Source organism: Ctenopharyngodon idella, chromosome 14 (genome assembly GCF_019924925.1).
Source record: "Ctenopharyngodon idella isolate HZGC_01 chromosome 14, HZGC01, whole genome shotgun sequence".
NCBI lineage: Eukaryota > Metazoa > Chordata > Actinopteri > Cypriniformes > Xenocyprididae > Ctenopharyngodon > Ctenopharyngodon idella.
The window spans coordinates 4,022,378-4,050,227 of NC_067233.1; the positions used below are offsets into that span (position 1 = coordinate 4,022,378).

General features: G+C 36.4%; 1 protein-coding gene across 2 annotated transcripts; it reads left to right on the top strand.

Moving 5' to 3' along the window:
- shtn3 (shootin 3) lies at positions 1-27,850 on the top strand. Of its 2 annotated transcripts, XM_051860680.1 has the most exons (18): positions 1-89; positions 219-277; positions 1,537-1,597; positions 9,478-9,572; positions 11,341-11,503; positions 11,612-11,709; positions 11,951-12,032; positions 14,180-14,274; positions 14,481-14,627; positions 18,200-18,353; positions 18,450-18,609; positions 18,705-18,775; positions 18,871-18,974; positions 20,078-20,092; positions 20,888-20,980; positions 21,240-21,360; positions 22,114-22,390; positions 23,369-27,850. In XM_051860680.1, exons 1-18 carry the CDS (start codon positions 59-61, stop codon positions 23,508-23,510), a joined length of 1,968 nt encoding a protein of 655 aa, XP_051716640.1. In that variant the 5' UTR covers positions 1-58; the 3' UTR covers positions 23,511-27,850. The 2 variants fall into 2 exon arrangements, with proteins under 2 accessions (XP_051716640.1, XP_051716641.1); XM_051860681.1 differs by lacking the exon at positions 20,078-20,092 and having other exon boundaries at positions 29-89.

Genomic DNA, 27,850 nt, shown 5'->3' on the forward strand with positions numbered 1-27,850 from the left:
AAGCCTTCGCCGTAGTAGACACCCGGGTGGTACTGGTACATTGCTGTGAGGAGGGGAGATGGATGCGCCGCCGCTGTCTACCGGCTGTGGTACTGAACATTTTAAATATAACATTCGAGTCGACTTCTTTTAAATGGCAACGATTTTACTGAGGAAAGCAGCATATGAGATAACTGTTTAGTGTATTGTTGTATGAGTAACTGTGTTGATTTATGCAGTGAGTGAGATGGAGGCCGGTAGAGATGAAGAGGGAGAGGCTCGGGAGGAGAGCGCGGAGGTGAGAGAAGATGCATGCATAAAAGAACAGACTAAATCTTTAATGCCTTAACATCGAATTATTAGCTATAATACTATCTGTTCATGAACATACATTATTCTCAGAGTAGTGAGAAAAAGGAAAATGGGTGTGTGAGTTAACCGGCTTTTTAATCCATTCGAGGGTTGACACCCTTTTCATGTGACAGTGTCTGCGCATCTTTTGTATTTCATATAAGAGTGCAGATCATACAGATGATGACCTTAAATGAAAAATATCCATTAGTTTACTTTGACAGGCATCATTTGTGGTTGCAGATAACACCTCTTAATTCCTCCTATTGTTGTTTCATCCATTTTTGCATTTCTGATGTGGTTTCATTCATATTAATATGTCCAATTCTTGAATTAAACGTTCAAAAATAAACTGCATTTATTTAAATTTACGAACCAATTGATGGTTTATAGTGACATTAAGGTTTTAGGTATCAGAGAATCACAATTTGTGTGGCAAAGCAACACTATTGTGTTTGCAATGTGAAGGAGAATTATGTGGTTTAGTTATAAAGAGCATTGCATCACTGTTGCTATATCTGACAAATCCCAAAAGTATCATTTAATATTTACATTGTAGGATCTAAGACAGGTGTATTAGCTTTGTGGCACAAGATATCCTTAATGACAGATTGATATCCATATAAATTAGCAGGGACACACAGTATATACATACCCTCGCATCTACAGTAACTCAAATGGCAGAGCAACCTGTCAGAGAACCACTACACTGATTTTATAATAATTTTATGAAACATTATTGTGTTAAATGCAATGCTATGTGATTTTCAGTACATTTGTGTGAATATACACTACAGTTCAAAAGTTAGGGGTTGGTAGGAATTCTTAAAAATCTTCCAGAAATCATTCTAAAATGCTGGAAGAAATCATTTCTTTGTATAATCAATGTTGAAAACAGTTGTGCTGCTTTATATTTTTGTAGAAACCGTGATATATTTTTAAGGATGAATAGAAAGTACAAAAGAACAGTATTTATTTAAAATAATGTACATTATAAATGTATTTAATGTCATTTTTGATCAATTCAATGCATCCTTGCTAAATAAAAGTATTAATTATTTGAATTTATAATATTATTATATATTTATCTTACTGACCCCAAACATTTTTTTTGTTTTAGATACTGCTGTGCTATCAAATTGTTTAATTTGTTATAACTTCTATATAAATATTGTCAATATGTCAACATTTGTTCTTTTTTTTCAGTGCCAGAGACTCACTGCAGAGAGAGATGAGGCTGAAAGGCAACTCAAGCACATTAAACGAGGTAAGATCAAAAAACCTGACTGATGTGAAAGAATGTGAAGTCATCTTCTGCTATTTTTCGTGTATTTGTATGGCATGTTTGTCATTCAAAATGGGAAGAACAATATTGCAATGTGCAGTGTAGAGCAGATTCTGTTTAAATCACTTGGATGTCATAGTGGTAAAGCATCAGATTCATTTTCTGATCTTCTGTGTAGACCGGAGGTCACCAATTGGCTTCCTGTGGTCCAGATCCCGGCTCAGTCTGGACCACAAATCATTTATTTTAAATTAATACAATTATTAATTTAACCCCACGTAACCCTTGCTGGCTCTTTTACTACAAAGACGGTCCAAAAGTCTTGAGGTCACATGAAACGGAAGTTGCGATAGGCTTTTCTTCCATATTGTGATGTGAAACAGCTTCTTGAACAAGAAAAAATGTAATGGGGATTTGATTGGATGGTTGTGGTTTGTAAACACCAGTAAACACGTCATCAGAGAGGAGAAAAGATGTCGCTGCAAGAGAGCACATTAATTAAAAAAAATAATGATGTGCACTGTAAATCATTTATAATAAATACTGCAATATTCCAGATAAAAAAAAAGAATTTCTGGATTTGCACAAAAGATTAACATGACGGCACATGCTAGTGGATGAGTTGAATCAACTCCACAGCAACTACATTAATTTATCCACTAACCATTCAGAAACATCTAAAAGTTGTAACTTCTTCCTGAGTCTCTCCATCAGTGTCGACTCCGGTTTGAACAATGTAAGGCTGAACACCGTTACTGACAATCCTCATTTTGGCTGCGTGAGATTCTCCAGCTTTGTTGTTGTTGAGCAACCGAAGCGCGAGCTGTTAAAGCTCCGCCCTCTTCTGGAAAGCGGCCTGGGAGCAGCAGCTCATTTGCATTTAAAGGGACAAACACAAAAATGGCATGTTTTTGCTCACACCCAAATAAGGGCAAATTTGACAAGCTATAATAAATGATCTGTGGAGTATTTTGAGCTGAAGCTTCACAGACACATTTTGGGATCACCAGAGACATATATTACATCTTGTGAAAAGAGGCATAATAGGTCGCCTTTAAATTCTCCTTGGTATTAGAGCTGCACGATTAATCATTAAAAGAACACGATCTAGATTCAAACACCCACACGATTTCATTCCTAAATGACGACAATTCGTCTGTGTCTATTAAACCTCTGACAAAATAACACTGGAACATTTAAATCTGAGATTGCGCTGTCGCTGATCCAGAGAGAGCAGTTATCATGTACAGTATGAAACAGCTTCACAAAGTCTTTTCAACCACACAGTTTTGTTACAAATATTCATATTATCACAGAAGTACTAGGATAAAAGTTTATAGTTCAGATATAAACACTGATGTCCACAGTAGCGATCAATATGGAGCATATCACCTTTTGAAAGTAACTTGTCGCTTCAAACAATGATTGTATCGATTACATCGTTACACCAATAGGTGGCGACGAGTAACTTAAAGTGTATGTCATTGAATCATTCATCCAAGAGATTCGTTCAAAATGCTGATTTATCCAGTAAAGAAACAAGTGAAGTATTTATGAGTAAGTCATTGAATCATTCATTCAATTAGTTTTTTAAAATAATTCTTTCAGATTAATTTAACATTTTAAATAGACTGCAGTAATTAACATTTTGTCAGAACCTCTAGTAAATTACATGTTATTTTGTTTAGATGTCTGTTCAGAATTATGGGAGAATCGTGATCTCTGCTTAAAACAAACAAATCGTGATGCTCAATTTAACCAGAATCGTGCAGCTCTACTTAGTATACACTGTACACACCGAATTGTAAAAAGTAAAAGCTTAAGAAGTTTACTATAAAGTTTGCAAGTAAGTTGGTGTCTAACAGTCCTGACCTCATTGACCTCCATACATCACCTTTTTGCAAAGAGGAAGAGGTGAAGATGATCTCACTTGGCGCATCCCGCTAAGCTGACGCTTGGTGTTGTCTTATCTCATTTCCTATCCCTTTACCCTCACCCATATCACCATGACATCACCCGGGGGCTCTTCTGAATGGTCTATTATTCGTAGGTGTTAGCAGGTACTCTAGTCTCCATGGCTACTGGGAGCCAACCGTAGAGATGCATTAGTGTTAAGGTGACCTTACCTGCTTCCATTCCATTTAGTGACATGTAAGGAAACCCAGCCTCAGTTACTAATTTGTTAGCACTCTGACAACACTCTGACGGCTGCCAAGAACAGAATCCGGAAATTGTTCTCAGGTGAGAAAATGTTAATTCTTCTCTGCAAGATTAAAATTAGGGTTTCGCTTGATAGGGTTTTACTTGCTTTTGCATAAAAAGGCCAATGTTGAACTTTTGTACTTAAATTTATATGGTGAATATGTGCAGCACTGAGGAATGTTTTCTTAATGCAGATTGAACTCAAAGTGCCTTATTATGCATGTAGAAAATAGTACGCTCTAAAAAATGCTGGGTTAAAAACAACCCAAGTTGGGTTGATAATGGACGAACCCAGCGAATGGGTTGTTTTAACCCAGTGGATGGGTTAAATGTTTGTCCAACCTGCTGGGTAGCAGGTTGGGCAACTCAGCTATTGTTTAAAAATTACTGTATTGCTTTATTGCTTGCTTAAAATTAACCCAAAGTATGTTGGAAATGAACATTTATTAATATGTTTAATGAATACTAATTAAACAATAAACATTTATTAAATTGCTTATTAATAAATGTTCACCTTTTGATTATTATTGATGCCTCTAGTAATTATGTGTCTGATTTTTAATTTCCAACCTGTTTTGGGTTCATTTTAAGCCAGACATATAGTCATTTTTAAACAATAGTTGGGTTAAATAAAACTGCCCAGCACGTTGGGCAAACATTTAACCCAACCGCTGGTTTTGTCCATTTTCAACCCAACTTGGGTTGTTTTTAACCCAGCATTTTTTAGAGTGTGAAGAAAGCATATTTTGTAATTCTTTGGGGTAGCATGACAAATTCATTTTGCTGAAGTTTTATTGGTAATACAGTATGAACAGACTTTTGTACAATTACTACAATTAAAAATAATTTTAAGTAATTTTATGCATGGGATATTTCCCTGGGGAATGTTTATATATGAACTTTATTCAGTGATAAATTGTGCATATCATTTTATAATTTGACCTGGAAGCCTATTTGGTCAATCATTTGAATATTGTGAATATTAGTTATTGTGCATAACAGAATATTGTGATGAATCCAGTTTTATTTTAGTTTGGCTTCAGCTTTTAGGATATGCTTTCTGCTCTTTTGTTATTGTTGTCCTATAATCATCAGACAATCCCTAGGGAAGCAATGTAGACCAGCTGAATTCAGCTCTCATCACTGTTTTGTTATAACACTAAATTATTAAAAATCACCAATTATGAATTATTTATCAGTAGAAAATGAATAGGCACCCGCCTTTCAACCTTCCATTGTAGTTCATGCCAAACCCCTTATGCACTCTCATATCATTTCTAAAATGCACGTCACCTTGAATACGATTTAGTGGAAAGATATTCAATATGAATGTAATGTACACAAAAACGCATGATACAATTACCTTGTGAGTTACGGTAGATTTTTGCACCGCTCTCGTTCATTTTTCGATTTTTTTAATAAAATGGCAGTGCATGTGTTTTATAACCTCACTAAATGGCACAAACATGACACAGCAAATGTCACAGTAGTTTGCCCTACTTGCTGACATACAGGACAATAGTCTTGTGCAGGGTGCATGTGATTGGTCTGTGTTCTGTTTAATGATTGGCTGCTGCAGGGGAACTGCTGTTGAGTATCTGGGAGGTACTGGATCTGTGTCTGGCAAAGCAGCTGTCTCCCACCTCCTCTTTGGGACGCCTGAGCGAGCTTCATTAAGAATACCCTCTGCACTTATGCAAATTAAGGCCCGTGTGTTAAGCTATCAGCCCCATTACTCAGCTTATTTACCTTTACGCTTTACAGATCTTACAGTTTGTGTGAATTTTGTAGGCCTATATTTATATAAAAATGAATGCTGCATTTTAATGCAGTCTACACATCCGCCCAGCGTTTGGAGTAGATTATAGGTTGCAAGCACAGGCGCAATTAGTCCTGGAGTTGAAATCAAAATTGCTGGGTGATTAACCCTGAACTGTTACGATTTATTAAAAGAGCTTAATCGCTGTGATCAAAATTGGAATGGAAGCTCTTTAGACTAATGCCAGCCTAACATTTTCTTAAAGTGGCAGACAAATGTTTGTTTGAAGCAGCTGTTTCCTGTCTGCAAAGGATGCTACTGCATTACTTTAAGCTTTCGTCTCTGTTCGACTGACTCCGCAGAGCCATATTTTGCTCATGCAGCATTAAGCATGTGGTGGATCTGCTGACCTAGAATCTGCGCACAGAAGCAGCGCTCTTTCGGACAATCATTAGAAGCCAAATGAGTTGAGCAGATGAGTTTGGACTGATCTGCAAGGGCAAGAGGGAGCCACACCCCTTTTATTTTCCTGCTTTATTTTCATGGAAACTTGCACACCCTCAGATGCAGAATTAGTGAATGACCCAGATGCAGTGTTGGGTGTAATGCATTACAAGTGACGTAATCAGATTACTTTTTTCAAGTAACTGGTAAAGTAACACATTACTTTTAAATTTACAACAAAATATCTGAGTTACTTTTTCAAGTAAGTAACGTGTTACTTTGTTTTCCTATTTATTAACTGACAGCTCTCCTATCCTCATTTTGAGAGAAATTAGGCGTTATGCTACCTTCACGTGCTAGTTAAAAATTGACATGAACACTCTCCCATTTCGAAACAGAGCTCGTAATCACGACTTCAAAAGTGGGAATTATCAAATTTCCGATAGCACGTGAAAGCAGCATAAGTGCAGAGGCGTTGTGTGTGCTGCTGTGTGAACATAATGGTTATTGTAGTTCTAGACATGGGGCCCAATTTTAACAATCTAAGCACTTGATCTAAAGTGCACCGTGCAAGTGCACTTAGGGTGTGTCCGAATCCACTTTTGCTAGTTTAAGGATGGGAAAAATGGTTGGCGCGCCAGGCGCATGGTCTAAAAGGGTTGTCCCTATTCTGTTAATGAGTACTGGGTGTGTTTTAGGCGTAACATGCAAAAAAACAATCAGAGTCTCATCTTCCATTCCCTTTAAATGCCAGTTGCGCTCACGCCATGGCAGATTCGCTATTTACAAGGGGAAAAACTGAACGCTTCTCTAGTGAGGCAACGAATCTGCTCATACACAAGGTTAAAGACCATCTGTGGGAAAAGCCGGATTCCACCAAAGCATTTTTATCTTTATGCGCACAATAATAATCTTTTACATTGTAATCCTTTTATTTTTAATATTTGGCATGTTTGTGTGCTCCTGTCTGTGTGTGTAACAAGCGTGTTGTTCACCCGCCTATAGGCGCATATTACTAATGCACCCTTTAAATAATAATAAAAACAAAAATACTGCTGTCGTTTTCAGTTGCCTCAAAATAGCAACACGCCAACAATGCACCTGAACACACCTCGTTTTCAGACCAGCACGCCCATGGGCGCACAGATGGGCGCAAATGCATTTGCTATTTAAACAATGTGGCGCAGGACGTGAAAATGATAACTGCATCAGGTTGAAACTAGCAAAAAACACAAAAAATGTCTTTGCTGCTGACCTTCGATGAACCAATTCAACCACACTAATAAGCAAAAATGACTTTAGTTAAACATCACATTTGTGTTTCTTTTTTTTTTTCTTTATTGCTAAAGTAAGAGTGTTAAACTTTCTTTTCCTTCGTTCTATTCTGTGATCTAGAATGGCAGCACAGCTGAAAGGTTTGTTTGAGCTGCGCCCTCTTACTGTACAGGTGTGAATTCTATTTTCTTCAGCCTAAGGCGTATTCATTTCACTTTTGGTATGAAAGGGCCTTTACATTTGCCAAAAATAGAACTTTTTTTGTTAGAAAACAAACAAACAAGCAAGCCCAGGTGGGAAAAAATAACGCAAAAGTAACGTAACACATTACTCTTCAAAAAAAATAATGCATTTTTCGGGAGTAACACAATATTGTAATGCATTACTTTTAAAAGTAACTTTCCCAACACTGACCAGATTGAGGTTATTTTGCTTGTATTGTAACATACAAATGGCAGATCTGGTGATTTATACAGTATTTGGGTTAGTTGACATGAAATTTCAAGCAGTTTCTGCTGTGTTCACACAACATTACATGATGTACAGTATGCTTATAGACAATAGCCAGCAGCATTATGTGTTGGGTCAATGGCTGTGATGGATCAGGAAGCTTAGAAACTGATGGAATGAATTTGTGTGATTTTTGATATGCATTTCTCTTATGGACTTTTGCTATACTGAAATCTATTTTGAGGTTTAAGCAAGAGCTCTGATGAGTTTTTGAAAGCTGTGAACTTCACACGTCCCTGTCAGGTTATTCTCTCACTGGCTCTGCAGAGCTGCTCACTGCCGCACTGCTGCATATTTAACAGGAATAAAGAAACAAGTGTCTTAATCCTGCTGAATTTGGATTATCCAATAAGATATTGTGAATTTATATAGTATAAAACCAAACATTTTAATAGTAAATATTATTAAATAAAAACAATCAGATCTGATTACATCAGAGGACATAATGCTACCCTAAGAGTTGTTTTAACAGTCTAAGCCATGTTTTTCTCATCAAATTTGTATGTTTCCTTTTTTTCCATAATGTACTGATATGAGGTGATATCAGAATCAGTTGGATTACTCCCTGAATAATGGGTCAAAGTGAGGCCATGCATTGATAACGTTCAGCTTTCCATTCTCTCAATGTACAGTATGTTACCACATAAAAAGAAAATGAGGAGGAGTATTTATTCCGAGAAAGGGCTCCAGGGCAGGCCGGTGATGCACTTTGCTGTGACTGCATGTGGAGAAACGAATCATTCCTGCATAATTCAACAGCCTTTCATGGAATAATGTATAATAAACTCCCTCTCTTGATCATTTCCTGTGAAGCACACCGGCACAAATGATGTATTTACCATTTTCTTTGACTGAACACATATTTTATGTTATATTTGATTTAAAAAGATAATTCATTTACCGTTTTAAAGAACTGCTGAAAGTTAGGTTTTTTTAGGTGCCATTTATATGTATTTTAGAAATAGTGCAATGCCACTAAATACAAAAGACTTGTTTAGACTTTGATGTGAGCTTCTCTGACATTTGCTATGACATTTAATCCTCTATTTGAGAGGCCAGTGTAGTGTATAGAGTTACCGTCCCAGTGCTTTGTAGCAGCAGTCCGTCGGTGGTACCCAAAGTGTTGGGAAATGGTCCCCATTGTGAGTGTGTAACTGATAACTGTCTATCTCATTAGACTCTGGTAATGTTTCACTGATAATAAAACCACATCTAAATGAAAACTTACTTTATACAGTTGCTATTTTTATAATACTTGTTTTATATGCTGTTAATGAATCAAGCTTTGTCTATAGTCAAATTATTTTTCAGATATTCCCTTATCTCTGGTCTGACGAACCTGTTTCCTCATTTAAAATATAAGTTATATACTAAAAAGTAGTATTTGTGAATCATTTCTGTGCATCTGGATTTGACTGACCCCTCATGAACTGTGTAGAAGATCGTGTAAATAAATAAATAAATAAATAATAGTTGAAAACATGACTATACTATAAACCATGAGAACAGGCTTATATCTTCCTAGCTGATGCTTATATCTAAAATGTGTGTCTCTGTCTCTGAGTTATTTCTGTTGAGTGCAGAAACACAGTTGCTGCATGATGGATTTGATTGGAAATATGATCTGCTGTGGATTCATTTACTCATAAATGCATTTCCTTTCTTTGCACAGTTTCTCAAATGGTGATCGAGGAGGTGAACGTACTACAGACCCAGCTTGAGATTGAGAAATCTTGCCGGGAAAATGCAGAGGCTCTGGCCACCAAGGTGTTTATCCAACAATACTATTCTTCTGTTTCATCAGAAAACTTTAAAAGCCCAGAGATATTCATGGTGAAGTTCTTTTACGTTGTTCCCTTAGGGGTAAAAAGAGGAAAGAAGTTCAAAATACATTTTCAGTGGTATACTGTTAGCTGCGTTTAAATGAATATGTTTATAGGCGTGCTTTCCTCTCAATAGCAAAATAAACACACAACAACAATGACAGTGGTGAGAAAACAGTAGTTCAGAATATGTTTAAATAAGCTCTTCAGTTCGGCACCCCATTCAAGTCACGTCACATTTATTTAGCACTTTATACAATAGACTGCCTTAAAGCAAGCAGCTTTACAGTATTAAACATGAAAAAAACAGTGTCTCTTTCAATTAGAAATACAACTTCAGCTCTCTAGTGTGTTCATGTTTTTACTCACGTCTGACTCTGATGGACTGAACAGAAGAAATGAACTGGAGAAGATTTCCACTGCACCTTTTATGTATCGCCACGGACCAATGGAAATTTGAAGTTGTTTACCAGCCGGAGCTAACTTTTCTGGAAAGTTCACTTTGGCAAGCTGTTTCAAACTCCCGAAACGAACTCTGTTTTGGCCTGATTTTGTTCAAAATGACATCACACCAGTTCGTTTTTTCTATTTCGCTTGAAGTATGTCGTGGCCTTAATGATTTTATCTATTTATTTCTGTTTATTGACATCTTTCAGCTCTTCAAATATTTTTTCTAGAAAGCAAAATGATTCTAATTGTTGAACATAAAAGGAGAAATTTTGAAGAATGTATTGGTCGTGGCTTTGAACTTGAGAATCGTACCAGTCTGATTCATGAATTAATCATTTAGACCACTTTTGTAGAATGTGCCAAGGAGAGCTAAAACAAAATGTTCAAACTTTTATCATAATTTATTGTCTTAAACAGGGCTTGACATTAACATTTTCACTGTAGCTACTGGTTTTCCAAAGTTACTAGCCACTCAGCATTTTCACTGGCCACAATTTTGACACTGATACCATGGGAAAAACTGACATATAGATATTTTTAATAATATCTGATAATTTGGCAGCAGGTATATTAGGCTGCTGTCACTTTAAGACCTGACGCACGGATCCATTATACTGTTACACATGCGTTTTCTTTCTCAATTGTTTACATTCACTTAAAATATTACTGACTGTGTTTACATAAATACTCACCAAGACCGGCATTTTGACATTATTTTGTGTGTATTTGACTGTTTGAGCGCAATAAGCAGAATCAAAGAACTCAATTTAGTACTGAAAGGTGGCTTTATGTGTGCACTTTGGGTGTGAAAACAAAACAAAATCTGCGAGAATGAGTAAAATTATGTGCAATACGCACAATCCCACGCTGAAATTCAAGCCCTGTAACACTAACGATATTCATCAGGAACAAATGAAACGAATGAGTGAGGGGAGGCGGGTTTGTGTGTCAACTCGCTGGTATCGTGTATCTATTCTGAGGAACATAAGTATCGTAAGCGTTTCAGATATTTCCATATCGATATGTATCGAAAAAATTGATATTTATGACAACACTACATTGCACTTAGTTTATTATTTCAGACGCCTTTTTAAAAGATTGAAAAATGTATATGTTAAATATAAAATTCATCCCGCCAAAGTGGCTAGTAGGAGTGACTGCGTTACACGCCACTGCTGAAATCCACCTGCATTTGGCCAGGTTGGTTGGCAGGTGTTAATGTCAAGCCCTGGTCTTAAATAATTTTGTTTTGATCACTTTAGTTGAACTGTGAGAACAGGAAGCTGAAGTATTTGAGCCTGTCATCACGGCCATGTCTGGATGAGCTGCTGCCCAGTATTTCTGACTGCATTTCCCTAGAAGAAGAGACTGAACATCAAGATCCCAGCTCTGACTCCTTTTCTCAGTATAAGCAGCAGGTCAAAGGTAAATACCAGTGTATCAAAATGGGGTGCAGTTGTACAAATAATAAATAATCCTTCGCAAAGGAATCTGTCAATAGTATGTCCATTCCAAATTCTCATTTTTCCACAGATCTCCAAGAAACTGTGAGTTCTTTGCTGGAGGAGAAGAAGCAGTTGGCTTGTCAGCTTCAAGAGCAGCAGAGGCGGATAGAGGAGCTGACAGCACTTGTGAGTAGTAAAGCAGCTCTTTTAAAGACCGAGCTCAGTTAGGCTTGACGGCAGTGGATGGGGGCTCGGTCTGCAAAGTGTCTTCCAGTATTTTAACCTGTTCATTAATAATAAATGATCTTGAAATGAAGCCTTAGCGACCTGCGGTATTGCTGATCCTAAAAGGATATCAGAGTAACAATGTCTAATTGAGTTTCTTTGCTGATAGTTTCTCAAATATGAGCCTTATGCTAATTTACAGACTGAAAAGGAGCAGGCTGAGATGAAGGAATTTTATAAAACCATTGAGCAGCAAAGCAAGACCATTAAGAGGTTCAACAGACGTGAGTATGGACGTTATGAATACAGAGCTTCTTCATTTCCTCACTTGTATTCAAATGCATGAGCATGACATCATCTCAAATGGCCTGCAGTGCATCTGTGCATGTGCCTTCCAAGAAGATTAATGTTCCCCACCAGCCCACTCACTACCGGCCGCACGTCAAAGTCCTTGATCAAATTATCTGTAAAAGATTCACCACAGGAAGGCCCTGTGTTCCAGCTGGGGGTGATGCACTTTGTTTTGACGTCCTCCCAGCTCCCTCTTTGCTCATTTGTGTTGTTAATCTGACTGGAATATTGGAAACAGCAGTGCTCAGGTTATATATACGACACTGACTTATGCAGCGGGTTTAAAATGTTTGTTTATTTTTAAACTAAGTTTTGCCTATGAAATCTGATTGAAGGAGCCACATTGTAAAATTGCTGATATATGCACACATGTGATTTGAATATCGGTTGAATGATATATTAATGTGTCACTGTTCATTAGGGCTGGGAACGGAGAATCGGTTCTTATTTTGTACCAGTTCCTTCTCTTATATGCCATGACAGTAAAGAGACAAAACTACCAAAATATGTTTTCACAAGTAAATTACTATTATGATCTGGTTCTTTTTAATGAAAATGCCTAAAATGCTTAAAAACCACAAAAAAAGTTTCTACCGATCAAAAGCTTGGGGTCGGTATGTTTTTAAAGAAGTCTATAATGCTCACCAAAGAGGCCATTTATATACAGTAGAGCTGCACGATTCTGGATAAATTGAGAATCACGAATCAAACAGAGTTCACGATTCTGAAAAGACTGGGACAACTAAACAAAATAACATGTCATTTACTAGAGGTTCTGAAAAAATGTTAATTGCTGCAGTCCATTTAAAATGTTTAATTAATTTGAATGAATTATTTAAAAAAAAATTGGTTTGAATGAATGATTCAATGACTCACTTATAAATACTTGTTTCATTACTGGATGAATCAGTGTTTTGAACGAATCTCTTGAATCAGTGATTCAGTGACATACATTTTTAAGTCACTTGTCGCCACCTACTGGCATAACGATGTAGTTGATAAAATCGTAATTCGAACCGCAAAGTTACTTTTAAAAGAATTTACTCTATTTTGATCGCTTCTGTAGACATGAATCGTGCAGCTCTAATATACAGTACAAAATACAGTAAAAACATATATGACCCTGGACCACAAAACCAGTCATAAGTTGCACGGGTATATTTGTAGCAATAGCCAACAATACATTGTATGGGTCAAAATTATACATTTTTATTTTATGGCAAAAATCATTAGGATGTTAAGTAAAGATCATGTTCCATTAAGATATTTTGTAAATTTTCTACCGTAAATATATATAAACATTTATTTTTCGGAGTGGATATGCATTGCTAAGGACTTCTTTTGAACAACTTTAAAGGCGATTTTCTCAATATTTTGATTTTTTTGCACCCTCAGATTCCAGATTTTCAAATAGTTGTATTTTGTCCTATCCTAACAAATCATACATCAATGGGAAGCTTATTCAGCTTTCAGATGATCTATAAATCTCAATTTAAAAAAACGGACCCTTATGACTTGTGGTCCAGGGTTATTATTATGTAAAATAACTCTTTTAATGTATTATAAAATGTAATTTATTCCTGTGATGACAAAGCTGAACAGCAGCTCCAGTTTAAATTGGTGCTCAAGAAACATTTCTTATTATTATCAATGTTGAAAATATTAATATTATTGCTTAATATTTTTGTAGAAACTGGGATAAATTTTTTCAGGATTCTTTGATGAATAGAAAGTTCAGAAAGAACAGCATATATTTGAAGTACAAATCTTTGTCTTTACTGTACCTTTTGATCATTATTTGATCAATCTTACTGACTCCAAACTTTTGAACAGTAGTGTATTATATCATAAAGCAATACCTTTTATTTACTGTATTTGTTAAGCATATAGTTTGAATCAGTCAACCAGTAACTAAAAGAATCATTCATGTAAATTTGGAACCAGTAATTTCCTTGCGATTCCAATCCGTACTGTCCATCAAATAATCTATGCCTGTAATACTGTGTCTACTATGATATTTATTTGCTTTATAGCCAAAACAGGGATTTTTTGCCAAGCCTATCATTGTTTATCTCTTTAGTGTCCATGATGGCCACTCATGAGTATGAAAACATGAAGGAGCAGCTGGATTTGGAGCAGAGCCTCAGGCAGAAAGCAGAGACCTATGCACATGAGGTATGTGACAAAACACATCTGAATTCACTTCATCAGTACATGGGTGACAGGCCAACTTCATTCCCTGTTGTGACAAACTGTGACCTGGTGACCTCAAAATCCAACCAAAAGACAAGATAAATGTATTCATTGACTGTAGAGTTTGAATTATCCATGGTTGCCTCTATCTGAAATTGTCATTTCCTCGTGTTCATTTTCTCCTGTAGATGATGGTGAAGCAAAAAGAAGCAAACAGACAGAGCATGATTCTGCTGCAACAGGCAGATCCCAGCATTCAACTGCTTAAAGCTTTAGAAGATGTGGCCAATGTGACTAAAACATTAGAAGAAGAGAGAATACAGCACCAAGACAAGGTAGGAAACCTTAAGTCTTTTAAACACATTTGAATCTGATTTTTAGATATACAAAACTGGTGTATATGTCTTCAGTTTAATTAGCTCATTTCAGAAAAAAAAGTGAAATTGTACCCATATTGCCATGAATACAATAAGCCTTATGGTTAATCATGGATTGAATGACAGGATTAGACAATGGAATTAAATCTAAAAGCCCTTTTCAGTTATTTAAACCAGTCTGCTAGGGCTTTTCATAGACATAAATCCTTTCATAAATATTAATCCTCTAATTTAGAACTTCGTAAACGGTTTTGACTGTGTCCTAATCACTAGCCACACACAATCCAGTTTAAGCTGGCACTAAATGGGATGAAATAGTGCTGTGCATTTATCTAACTTACTTAAAGTTAATCATTAAAGGGGTCATGAACTGCATTGTTTTATTGTTTTATAATGTTTCCTGGGGTGCACTTATAATGTTAGTATGCTTTTTAAATCAAAAATTGTAATAAGTTAGAAATAAAAGGCTTTTTCCTACCCTGATTTTAGCCCTCTTATTTGAACGCTCTGTTTTAAGGGGCGTGTCTGCTGTGCAACTTCAGTGTAAACGCCCACTGCTGTGATTGGCTAACATCTTTGCATATGAAATAGCTAAGTATTACTCTCTCGAAAACTTTTAGCACATTTTTACTATTACAGCTCACAAGGTTAACTAATCATGAAAAGTGTTGCATTACATTTAGATCTATGGCATTATATTTAGATCGTGGCATGAAAAGTTGCAGTGATGAACATTGTAGCCGATCACAGACTGATTGTTGAGCGCATGAAAGCAGTGATCTCGTCATTGCAACTCAATTTCTGCACACTAACGAATGCTTTCATCATAACTAACAGTGCAAACTCGATGTAACTAAGAGATTAGTTGAAATAAATGGGAGTTTTGGTGCGAGTCCAGAACTCAGTCACTGATAAACTCACACTGTTTGATTGACAGCTCCAGTGATTGCAAAGGGAGCGTACTTTGGTCACTTTCTATAAATAATTTAATCACCGTTTAAATAACAGATTATTTTCATCCAACTAAGAGAAACAATGTGAAGTTGATTTACTGACACATAGACAAAGAACATCTGACTGTACATGAATCATTAATATCAGATCAGGCATTAGAATGAACACAGTTACTGACATGTTGTTGCATTACTGTCGAGTCCATATTGTAAAAGTCTGTTTGCAAAGCCTGCGCCGAAATGTGATTGATTTACCAAAGAATCCACAGTGAAATGTACCGAATACAAATAAATAAAGCTCAACTGAGACGTTCACATTGTTGAAAATAAATAACCATATTCCTAGCATTAGTATCCTTTGAAAGGTAATGCTATTTTAGTCCTGTATCGCTCTTCTCTCCTCCTCATCTCACTAACACGCCAGTGGGCGGGGCAACGTTGCAATGATGAAGTAGGCGTTAATTCACCTATAGATAGACACATTCCAGGACGAGTCGTTCGCTGGGTCTGGTGTCAATAAAAGCTTTTATTGGACTAACAAGGAAGTTTTCAGTTCTGAAACTTACAGGATATTCTTATAGTACGATGAGCTCTTATATATCAAAAGCTCAAGAAAAAGTTGATTTCTCAATTCATGACCCCTTTAAAAAGTGTTCTAATAAATGAATAACCCTCAGTAAATGTAATCTTTAGAAAATCTCAGTCTTTTCATCTTGAAAATTTTTCAAACGGTACATTATAATGTTGAGATGCAGTAGACTAGAGTATGCCAGATCATAGACCGCATTCATTCATTCTTCAGTTCCCCCACAATGCCTTGTTGATAATACGTTGTTTTCATCTGGCTCTCCTGTGGCTCTTCTGTTCTACAGTACATTCCCATCCTCAGCAGTACAACATAGTTTTCAAACCACACTAAATGACAAACGTATGTGAGTGGTAGGCTGTCAACACAACCACAACCATATTAAACCAATAAAAATCTCAGAGCACCAGAAGAGACATCCGGAGGCTTGACAGATGTCATAATTTGGGGATTCATTCAGCAGCTTTTTGTCATATAAGAAGTGGCAGCGAATAAAGAATTCCTAGATCATCAGACACTTTTTTACACATAAAAGTTACCAACTGGATGAGCTAGGAATCAGATGTAGTGTGGGTAATATTCTGGCAGGTATTCATTCAGGCAGTGACAAAAGTGCAGTTACAGCATCACTAATACTAGCAAATGGGATTTAGAGTTTGTGAATCAGTAGCACTGTTGTGTCATCAGTCAATATACAGTCTGACCCACAATTCCAAATCCAAAGAGCATGGATCCTAACTGCAAACGTCACGTAATCAATAGGCTATGTTAGCAAAACCTTGTTTACAAGTCAGCCTGTAAATATGAACTAATTCTGTACCAAAGTCAAGGACACTTTCAATTTTGCACCGGTTTGGGTTCTATTTGGGTTTACTGTACCAATTCAATCTAAACGAAAGACAAAATTTCAAAGACGAATTTGTTGTTGTTGTTGTTTTTCAATACATCACAATGGGTCCTATTTAATTTGTTTGTTTTTTTCTTCTAAATATCATACATTTTTACCATGATTTACAGAAGACACCCACTAAAATGTCATTCAGTGTAACAATCTCATCAGGAATATTTACAACAAAAAATCTATTTAGGCCATATTAAAGACTAATTACTTTTACCCCAAATGCTAATTACTTGTAATTTTACATTTTTAAACTTTGCCAATATCCTAGATTTTGCCCATTTATCAGCAAGAATTTTTTACTCATTTAAAATGCAATAAAATTCAGTATGCTAACTTATTCTTTTATATATTTTAATATGTACAGGTCAGAATAAGTATGTTGTTTCAATTTTTAAATAAATATAAGTGTTACACTGAATAACATTACTTCACCCACATTTTGACATTTTATTCTCCCAAAACTTATTTGAAACCTTAAATGTAGATGTTTTAATGTGCTTTCCATGTATATAAAATCACTTTTGTAAATTCCTATTGATGCAGACATCTAAATGCCTTTGACCCATGAAAAAATCATTTAAATAAAACCGTCTATTGGCATTTAGCTCAATTTTGAATATTGGAGAATTCAAGTCCTCCTGGGAATTTCATGTTTACGAGTTGGGAAGTTCGTATATAAGTTGGGAAGTTGTAATTATGACATCCGCTGCATTAAAATAACTTGGGTCGGAGCAACCCAATATAAAAAATATGTTATAAAAATGGGTTACACTTTATGTTAAGGTGACATAATTACATTGTACTTACTCAAATAAGTACTGAGTAATATTAATTAACTACATGTACTCACTGTAGAGTTATGGTTATGGTTAGGGTTTGGTTTAGGGTTAGTTACTTGTAATTATGCATAATTTACTGTTATTACTATAGTAAGTACATGTAGTAACGTGTAACTACGTCACCTTAAAATAAAGTGTTACCTAAAAATGTTTTGCTGATGCTTCCATTAATTTATGAAAACGTTATTTCTGAATGTTCAACTCAATATAACTTGAACGTGCCATATATCCCATTTTTTTCCTGTTTGCAGGTAAAGGCTCTAGAGGCTGAACTGGAAGAATGTGCTTTGCGTAAGCAGCTAGTTCAACTGCAAAGGCAGCTAGAGATATTAGATGAAGAAAAGAAAGAGACGGAGGGACGGCTGCAGGAGGAAGAGAAGAAAAACACTATTTTGGAAAAGAAAGGTAAAATTAAGGATTATTTTATATTGAAGACCAAATACTATAAGATCATACACACAGAAGCATAACATCCCAACATCCTTTTGTCGTTTGTCACAGTTAAAGAGCTGCAGGAGGCAAGGAGGAGCTGTGATTCAGCATCAGGCCCCTCCCCTGGGACTGCTCCTCCCCCGGCCCCTCCTCCTCAACCACCTCCACCTCCCCCACCCCCTCCTCCTCCACCTCCCCCACCTCCTCCCTCCCGCTGCAACCCCCTCAGGTAACGCCCCACTTTACTGCACTGAAGCCAAACTGCCATATACCATCATTAAGAACAACTGTGAACATCTAATTACATTTCCTTGTTTACGGCAGCTCTCTCATTGCAATTATGAGGAAATCTTCCAAGGGAGGGAAAGGAACCCCAAAACTAGAGCAAGCCCCAGGTGATTGTCCCATTTTCCCTATAGTCAGAACGGTGTATTTTTATTCCTTCGCCCTATCATTGGTACCCTGACAAACACAGTCCCTCTCAATGCAGCAACTGAAGCTGTGGATGATGTCAAAGTGAAAGCCGTCAATGAAATGATGGAGAGAATTAAACACGGAGTGGTTCTCAGGCCTGTGAAGAGTCAGGACACTAAGGTGAGGTTTTAAACCCAGAGGTACTAAGGTTGGGCGGAATTCAAAATTTAATTGGATCGCTTTATGAGCCCTGCAGGATGTTGAATTGTAATGACAGGCAGAGGAATATATTCTGTTGCAGTTTAAAGAAATTCAACACAGTCACATAGCAGAGCAATTTCATTTACCCAAACCAACAAAACTGGCAAAAACAAATAAATTTATGTTTAAAGATTCTATTTGGTAGACCTGCTTCATATTCTATTTTGCTCTATTTTAAAGATGTTAAGTTAAATCTGAGCATTCTGTGAAATTAAGTGTTTTTCTGTCATGGTTGATTTATTAAACATGATGAAATATATATAGACTAAATACAAAAACATATAAATGGTATTTCAAATGTTTACACTACTGTTTTAAGGTTTGGGGTTGGTAAGATTTTTTAAATGTTTTTATTTGATCAAAAATACAGTAAAACAGTAATATTCTGAAATAGTGTTACAATTTAAAATAACCGTTTAATATATAATAATATATAATTATCTTTTAATATATTATAATATAATGTATTCCTGTGATCAAAGCTGAATTTTCAGCATCATTACTCCAGTCTTCAGTGTCACATGATCCTTCAGAAATCATTCTAATATGATGATTTGATGCTCAAGAAACATTTCTTATTATTATTAATAATGAAAATAGTTGTGATGCTTAATCTATTTGTGGAAACCATGATACATTTTTTTTTTCAGGATTGATAAATAGAAAGCATTTATTTGAAATAGAAATATTTTGTAACATTATTAATGTCAATTTTGATCAAATATTTTATCAATTTATTATTGTTCTTGTTTTTCATCCTGAAAAAAAAAATGAATACATTGTTTAAAAGTACAATTACAGCAATACTTTTTTAAATAATTTGAATTTCATTATAAATAAATCATAATAAATTCAAATAACAACCGTACATCTTATTTGCAACTCAAATTCAAAATCAGAAACTAAATCTGAATTTATTCATTCAGTTGTAAATGGTGCACATATATATGCTACACAGTGTCTTATACTGGTTATCAATATATTGATTGTTGTGTTTCTCTACCCGGTACCATCATCTGCAGAGATTTGGCACAAAGGTATGTTCAAATCACACAATTTCTTTACATTGTTTAACAACAAGCATCTCACCAAATCATTGTTCCACATGCTCCAGTGCTAAACAGTTCAGACTGCTCCATTACAATCAAAGGAAATCCTGTGTTTTACAACTCAGCGCCCTTTTGTCAATACAAAGATCCTGCAGAAATGGTTCATAGCATTTGATCGTCCTCCCTGAGGAAGGGTCGGGTCATTAAAGCATTTTGCGTATAGGCTGAGAGGGGATCCATCTTGTTTAAGTTATTGATGGGCAAAGCCATCCAGATCATCCTGAGGCTCAGAGGAGCTGTATAACTTCAGATCAATAGCTGTAGTCCTGACTTTAGAGATCGCCTGCTTCTCATTATGCTGCACAGGCAGATTGTCTTTTGTTTGTGACTTTTGGACATTACTCTTCGAAAACGTATGAATAAACTTAAAAACAACACATGCTATATCACCAGTGTTATTTTAGTATTATTTATATACTTTTATAGCATTTAATAAAAAATTTTTGTTTATACTTTTAGTTTAAATAAGTTCATTAAGAATTATATGTTTTTCTGTCATTTTTATTAGTTTTCTTTGAATATCTAATATTTTTACAACTTTTTCAAGTTTAAGTTTTTCATCTAATATTTATATTTTATTTTATCTTATCTTCAATTACCAAAAATGATTTTTAATAGTTTTGAGTGATATTATAACAGTGATATTATATCATGTAATGTTATTTGTGAAATATTTTGTGATTTGATCATATAATGTAACTTTTCTTTGTTCCTGATCCACAGCAGCCGATCCCAGCAGCAGCGGCAGCAGCAGCAGCAGCAGCAGTTGAGGAAAAGCACCAGGAAAGTGCAATGGAAGAGCTGAAAGGCATTCTGGTAGGCTTTCTGATTAACCTCTGCTTGCCATTCAGTCGCCTGATTTTAATACCCCCTTGTTATGGTCATCTGCTGATCCACAGATGACAGAAATCCATCCCATTATCTGTTTGTTTACAAAAAATAGATCTATGATGATGATGATGTTGTTCAGTAGTGGTTGTACAAATAAATGCGTAATATACTAAAGTATTCGTTACTCAAACTCAGCATTGATGAATATTGTTCATCAAATTCTGTTCTCTTTCTGAACCTATAGGAGACAGTGAAGAAGAGTCCCAGTCGTGGGTTTCAGGAAGTAGTTCATGCTAAAAAGGACAGTGAACTGGAAGTAATTCTGAGGAGGAGACGCAAACAGGCCTGTGATCCTGACACAGAAGGCAAGAGGATAAACACTTGCGAAAACTAGCCAAATCGCATTCTGGGGGGTAAAATACACTTTTTGGCGGCATTCCCCCCTGGTAAAATTCGCCTTCCATAGACTAAATATAATGTTATTTGGGGTCACTTCCACCCACGGAAAACAACCTGCAGCAACAGTGTTAAAGTAGCTGCACAGAGTATAAATAGGCAAACATAAACAAGCTAATGACAAACAGGTGGAAGTAATCAGCACATTACAAAGGTTTATGGGAAATGTAGTTCCTGAAATGGTAGCAATAAACTAGGGAGGAGTGCCCTCTGGTGGATATCATGGGCACTCCAGCTGGCAAATGTGGCAGATGTATAAATAATGTTTTTGTGCTAATGTTTTGAGAAAATTTTTAAAGACCAAATAACTTTGAACAAACATTCTATTAACGTTATGAAGAAAAAAAAAATTCTCATAACTTTGAGAGAACCTTGCCAGAACGTTCTCTGTCAACTGGGTAATGTCAGCTTCTAGTAGTTCACTACACTAGCATGTAGAAAAAAGCTAATAGGCATTGACTAAATGTCACATTTGATGTCTTTAAGTTGTGGTGATGAAAAAATATGTTTCAAGTATAAGTGAGTCCTCTTGTTGGCACTGTAAACTTTTTATATTTATTGTTGACCTAAAGAATTACGTTTGGATTTAGGATTATTGAAAATACTGAGCATGCTGCATAACTTGAGCGAATAATGACGATCCTTCATCTGTTGCTCTGTAGATGATGGGCAGCTGAGTAAAGTCTCCTCATCAAACAGCCTGAATGGGCGACACAGTTCTGATTCTGGCAAAGACACAGAAGGGCCGGGCAGCAGCTCTCTGTCAGGCAGTGAGCGCGGATCAAGAACCAGCTCAGACTCGGGCCGAGAGCCAGCCATGGCTCAACAGAGCTCAGATTCTGGCATGGAGTTCAAAGGAGGCGCTCAGACAGACAGTGTCTGCAGATCTCTCTCTGAGAAAGAGCCCACTGAAACGGTCACCAACGGGTGCTGTTCAGGGTACGATCACTCGTTTGTTCAGCAGTGAACCACAATAAATTTAATAATAAATAAATTTAGCTAAATGTTAAAGTGCCCCTATTATCCTATTTTAAATATTCATAGTTTTATTTGGAGGGCTCCTACAATACATGCATTCAAGGTCTTTCTTCAGTCGAAAAGAAATTAAGGTTTTTGAGGAAAACATTCAATGATTTTTCACCATATAGTGGACTTCACTGGGGTTCAACAGGTTGAAGGTCCAAATTGCAGTTTCAGTGCAGCTTCAAAGAGCTCTACACGATCTCAGACGAGGAATAAGGGTCTTATCTAGAGAAAGTGTGACCTTTCCAACGTGATTACCTAATGCGTGGCGCATCGCAGAGCAGTGCAAGACGAGCATTTGTGGTTAAAAAGTATATACATTTTTAATTTTTTTTAGAAAATGGCAGATTGTTTCGCTAGATAAGACCCTTATTCCTCGTCTGGGATCATGTAGAGCTCTTTGAAGCTGCACTGAAACTGAAATTTGGACCTTCAACCCGTTGAACCCCAGTGAAGTCCACTATATGGAGAAAAATCCTGGAATGTTTTCCTCAAAAACCTTAATTTCTTTTCGACTGAAGAAAGAAAGACATAAACATCTTGGATGACATGAGGGTGAGTAAATTATTAGGAAATTTTCATTCAGAAGTGAACTAATCCTTTAATAGGGGCACTTTAATATGGCATCTGTATATAAATATATTACGTACTTTATTTTACAGTACGTGTACTTGTAGTGTACTTACCTAAGAAAATACTGGGTAATATAAGGTAACTACATGGGTTAAGGTTAAGTTTAGGGGTAGTTTCAGGGTTAGTATAACCCAGTTATTATAATTACTGTAATAAGTACATTGTATGTACATGGGGAACAGGACTGTAAAATAAAGTGCTACTAATATTATAATCTGTGTTCAATTTTGTTGTCATTTTTGCATATACTTTTTTAATCAGTGAAGTGAAGGATGGAGATCCAGAGAAGTGGACGGGGCCCAACGGGATTGGCCATACGGATGCAAGTGATGACCTGCAAACCATCAGCTCCTCTGCACAAAGCCCCAATGCAGCAAACGGTAGCACAGATGCCGAATGTTAACGGCAAGTGGCGCTGCAAGGACAGCTGCATTATTTGCACAAAACCATGCTTTCTAAATTAGTTTATTCCAAATTTAAAATCAGCTGTTCATATTTTAAATTACTGTAGAAAGGTCATTTCATCATTTGCAGCTTGATTACAATTACAGATTAAAAAAAAGAAAAAACATCTTACCAGACACATTTTTTGTTCCTTTCACTGAAAATGTACTGTATTTGCCTTTACCAATAAACACAGGGTGTTTAGATGTTAGGAACATCTGTCATACACTTCAGATTCATTCTGCACAATAGTTGCTATTAGATTCATCTTAAATTCATGGATTCAACATCTGAGTCACATTTCCATGCAAGCAAGGAAACTTTAATGATGAAGTGGGTAATTTCTGTGCCACTAGCACAAGAATTTAAGTCTGTTTGAGAGACCTGAACAAGGAAGTCTGTAATACCTGAAGGATCAGTTAGCATTCCTATTCATCTCAGTTCATCAGAGACAGTGCAGGACCCCATGGATATACGTGATTTATGATCTGCCATCGTTGCAGCCAGTGTCCTCATTCATCCCTAATGTTGTTCCAAAACTGTATGGCTTTCTTTCCTCTGCGAAACACAAAAAGATATTTTGAGAAATGTCTCAGGCTGCATCTGAAATCACATACTTCCCTACTATATACACTGTAAATGTGACGGACGTAGGCCGGTAAGAGCTGTGCGTGTAAACCTTACTCCCCTCGCCCGACTCCTATGCGGACGGACCCAGGTTCGAGTCCCGCTTAGAGTAGGCAGTTTCGAACAGGAGGGGTTACATTGGTGCCATGACTTGGATGGGAGTGAGATTTAAGGGGGTGAGTGTGACGGACGTAGGTCGGTAAGAGCTGTGCATGTAAACTTTACTCCCCTGATCTCAAGAGGTGCTCTAGAGACTGCAGTCTTTAGCCTCCTTGTTAGAGCGCCCGCCTCCCATGCCGGCGGACCTGGGTTCGAGTCCCTCTTAGAGCGGGTGGTTCGAACAGGAGGGGTTACATAAACACGAATAAATTGGGCTAACTCAGAAAATTTGAGGTAATCAGTTACATCAAATTTTTTGAGTTATGATGTTCCCAATAAGTAAACAAAACTAATAAGTTTTGAGTTTGTAGTACTCATGCATGTTAATTGCTCCTAACTTGAAGTACTGAGTTAGCTAACTCATACATTTTGATAGCAATTAACATAAAAGATTTAGTTAATTAACTTTTTTATTTTGAGTTCTTGCAAATCAAATGAGTTATTCACTTCACTGTAAACCCTAATAAGTTGTCAGAACTCAAAAAAGTTGAATGAGAATTTAAGCTGAGAAACTCAAAGTTTAAGTAAGATTTTAATTCTGTACTCATACATTTTTATTGTTCTTAACTTGAAATATTTGAATACACTAATTTATACATTTAACTTAAAATATCAGGTTATCCAAATGTAAATATTTTGCTAGCTATAACAAGCCAATTCAGAAAATGCCAACTTGCTAGTTTGCTAACATGTTAACAATAGTATGGTATAGCACTTACTGAAGCATAACAGAACATTAATCAGTACTAAATCTCACTTTATTAATTAATCTTGCACAAAAAACATTATATAACACTTAATTTTAGCATTTACTCTCCCTTTCGAGTACCATGGGCAAAGCCCAGTTTCAGTTAAACTTAAGTTAGTCTAAATGAAAAGAAATGAGTTCATACAACTCAAAACAATTAAACAGTTCAGTTTACTTGAAATATGTCAGTGCTGTGAACTCAAAAGAAAAAGACAGTACTAAATACTCATAACAGTTAATTTAAGTTAGTCCTACTCAAACCAATTAAGTATTTTGAGTGTTAGGGTTCACAGGCGAAAAACAGTATGTGACAAAAGAAGTATCCCCGAAGTCCGAGTACTTGTAAAAGAGTAGGCAAAAAGTACCCGGATGACCTACTACTTCCAGCGAGATTCTGAAGTGTGCATGATGGACACTTTACTAGTGTAGTACGTCCAGATTACATTCATACTATATAGAACATACTTTTTTAGTGAATAATTACTTATTCAAATAAGTACCTACTCAAGAGAGTATACCATTTCAGACGCAGCCTCAGTGTTTTTTTTTTCTCTCCATACAATGAACGTCAATGTGGTCTAGTGTTGGTTTGGACCCCATTGACTTTCATTGTATGGACAAGAGCAGTTGAAACATTCTTCTTTTGTTGTTTCACAGAACTATACCTTGAACAATCTCTTCAAGAAAGGTGCATTTTGCCTGCTAACCAGTCAAACCTTGAAGCCTCTGGCCCAACTGGTAACACTGGCTTAATCAATGGCGTATGTTTGGGGCGAGATTATTTGTTTGAACAATGGCTAGTAGCACAGAATTTACTTCATATTCAATGCAAAGCAGCAGAACAATCCTGACAGTATCACTGCACTGCACATCATGGCACCTTTGCTGTTCTAAAAAGGTCCTAAGTGTGGACTAGACTATCCAAATTAATCAAGAGATGCAATTATAAGCCATGTAATCGATTCTTACCTTAAAGAGGAACTGTAGTGGTCTGTTCTGTCTACCTCTTAGGACACACTCACCTCTTGGGGATTTGAGATCTCATGCATCCTAGATATTAGGAAAATGAATACCATCAAGTCATGGAGGGCTACACACGCATGTCTTCCGCCGTTTCCAAAACTTTGCACTGCATGAATGCACTGTACAAAAGTTTGGCTTTGATTGACAATTGCGTCTTGATTAGATCCAATGCAATATCATCTGAAAATTGTAATATTGTGCAGGATCAGGCTGCCTCTAATAACTGCGAATATTTGCCTTGTGACTCCTCTTGACTCTAAGCGGATTGTGTAAATGGTACGACGTGATTATTGATATTAATGAGACAGTAGTTCTGGCCATCTCAGTTGTCCTGTTCTTATTGCCCAGCTAACAGGGAATGTTCTCAGAACTTTGGCTAATGTTCTGGGTAGATTCTCTTGTAAGTTATGAATAAACGTTCTCCCAGTAATGTTGATAGAACGTTCGTCAGTTATCTGGTGTTTCATAACGTTCTCAAAATGTTATTATTTCTCTGAAATGTTTTAGTTGGATATTTTTGAAACATTACTCCTTACATTTCAGAATGTTCAGAGAACACTTAGGCCCCGTTTACACTAGCGCGTTTTCGTTTAAAACTGCGTTTTAAAATGAAAACGATCCTCGTCTACACTGACATTTCCACAGCATTTCAGAAACGATCTCCGTCTACACGACCAAAAACGCATGTCACATGACTGTTCATGCACACTGCGCGTACAAGTGTAAACAGTTGCCTCTTGCGCATGTAGGTAGCAGCAGTATTAAAAAACTGCAGTTTAACTGCACAATGGCTGCTAAAAATGACAACAAACCCAGCAAATAATGCAGTTCAGTCTCCATGTTATTGTTTACACGGTCGTGAAGGAGACGCAGAGCGAATGTGGGCAGCCATGCCATTGTTTTCAAAAGTCTCAGTATTGGTCTGTCGAAATGCAACCCTGGTGTTTTCAAACTAAAACGGGGTCTGCAGCATTTTCGAAAGTCTCCATTTTCGAGGTTCGAAAAGTGTAAACGACAGGCGTAACCGTAGCAAAACTCGCACTAGTGTAAACGGGGCCTCAAAAGTAACGTTTCCACAATGTCTGCAGAACGATAAAATGTAACATTCCCTTAATGTTTTCTGTAATATTTGCATAACCAAGAAGTTTTTTTTAAAACATTTAAAAACTGGACGTTTTGAACACTTTTTGAAATAACGTTTTCATAACTTAATGGGAACGTTAGCAAAACGTTCTTAGAATATATTTTTGTTAGCTGGGTGGTCTGACGTCTTGATATCAGGCTATCTGACAGCTGCAATAATATATGGCCAATAATTGCAAATACTGAATTACTTGTGGTTGCAATTGTGTATCACTTGTCAGAAAATCTGAATTGTTTATTATTATATATTCTTGTTTTCACACTGTCATCAGTAGAGTTTCTAATAACCCACGTTGACGTGACTCATTTACACTCTTTTTTAACGTAGGAGACTTCTTTCAATTGCTCCTTAATTTCTCACCACCTCTGGAATGTGTTTTGGCCTTACTGTTTGCACCACTTTCTCCTTTTCAGCCTTATTGGAGTGTAGGCTTGATTTTGTATAAGAGCTCTGAGAGGTGATTGATCTGACTTGTGATCTTGAAATGAGTGTGTTTTGAAGCTTAAACTGAGTGTATCTGTTTTTATTTGAACTGATCTAAGTATCCCTCTTCAACATACCTTTTAAACTCAACTGAATAAACTTAAGAAGAAATACA